The sequence below is a fragment of the Penaeus monodon genome, chromosome 23, assembly GCF_015228065.2.
Source record: "Penaeus monodon isolate SGIC_2016 chromosome 23, NSTDA_Pmon_1, whole genome shotgun sequence".
NCBI classification, from domain to species: Eukaryota; Metazoa; Arthropoda; class Malacostraca; order Decapoda; family Penaeidae; genus Penaeus; species Penaeus monodon.
In genome coordinates, this window is record NC_051408.1 from 6,852,131 (window position 1) to 6,853,646 (window position 1,516).

General features: G+C 34.4%; 1 protein-coding gene across 1 annotated transcript in view; it reads right to left on the reverse strand.

Annotated features, from left to right (window-relative positions):
• The window catches only part of LOC119587748 (cryptochrome-1-like), a gene marked incomplete in the record, with an annotated part of 40,863 nt that overhangs the window by 2,427 nt on the left and 36,920 nt on the right, over positions 1-1,516 (reverse strand). Inside the window, 2 exon segments of the mRNA XM_037936434.1 lie at positions 85-228; positions 553-720. Of these exon segments, the coding sequence (XP_037792362.1) occupies positions 85-228; positions 553-720 (312 nt within the window).

A 1,516-nucleotide genomic window follows, 5' to 3' on the forward strand; every position in this document is an offset into this window, starting at 1 on the left:
TTTTTTTTCCCCCCCAAGAAGTATGGTAAAGGTCATCATTTCATGTGTCTCATACAGTAACAATAACAATAATCATATCAAACTTACCTTCATGCCCTCTTCCCATGACACCCACAAGTCCCCCCGGGTCAGGAAACATGCCACAGCATGCCTTGCTACATTGTGGATCCATCCTTCTGTCCGCAACTGGGTCATGATGGCGTCTACCCATGGATAACCAGTCTGACCCTAAGATTATAATTAAAGCTGATGAAAAGAAAACAGAGACCAGGAAAAAATTCTTATTTTTGATAATTTTACTTTGAAAAAAGAGGCTTTGTGATGAGTATTGATAAATTTAGAGCAGAGAGATATAATACAATATAATAAAATATATGATGAACTATATATACATTCAAATAAAAACTGCAGGTAGGGGGTGTAATACTATTTCTACTGTCTACACTTTCTGTACACTCAAAAAGGATATAAGTGAAGGAGATCTTAACAAATTATAAAGTGTACCAGTACCTTTGATATCATGATTCCTCTTGCATATCAAAAAATACTTACATTTGCCCATTTGGCAAGTGCTTCTGGATTCTTATCCCAAGGTATTTGTACACATATTGGGTTCCCTTCCATGTGGTCAAATTTAGGGTTGTTGGTCGCAGCAGTATAGTAGAACTCCCGCCAAAGTAACTGGCCATGTAAGGATAGTGGTGGGGGTGATTTCTTTATCTGAAAAGAAAAGTTGAAAAATTAAGGACACATTATAAGTACCATTTATTTTATTTCATCACATGATACATATAAAAATAATGATCTGTTTCCTAGGAAATGCCATTTAAGGAAAGAGGAAAAAAAATGTGGAGCAGTATTTTCCAAAGGTTACATATTTTTCTTTGAACTATTTAAAGACTCCTAAAGATACCCTCTGACCCAAGATTGTCATAGAATTTATCTCTTACTTGATCTGAAGACTATCCATAGTGATTTTGTCTCTGACTGGCACAGTCCTGTAGTTAATACTTAACTAGAACTAATATTTACATTCTAAAAGAGTTTATAACAATATTCCAATGTAATACTGACACAAAATTACTACTGCAGTGAACTTCACATATATAAAGACTATAATATTACATAATACATGACTATAATATCTTTTGTGTGTTGTTGTGGCACCCTCTACATTTGTTATGATTATGTCCACTGAGAAAGCAAACAGAACCATGTGTATTTATCTAAGAGAAAACTGCAGTAAAGGTGGAGGAACCAGCTCAATTAATGTTAATGTGGAGTTATCCTCAAAAACTAAAAATCGCATTATCGTCAGCATCTCATAAAGTCAATTTAGGATAATTACATGTGTGGAACACCTCCATAACTGTCTTTAACTTGCCCAATTTTGACTGTTAGAGACATTTTTGTGGCGATTCACAGACAAAACCTCAGAGTCCATGACCTTTTGTGAATACTGCCCATGATGTGCCATTTTTTCCTTTTCATCTTTTTCCTTAAATTTTTTTTACTA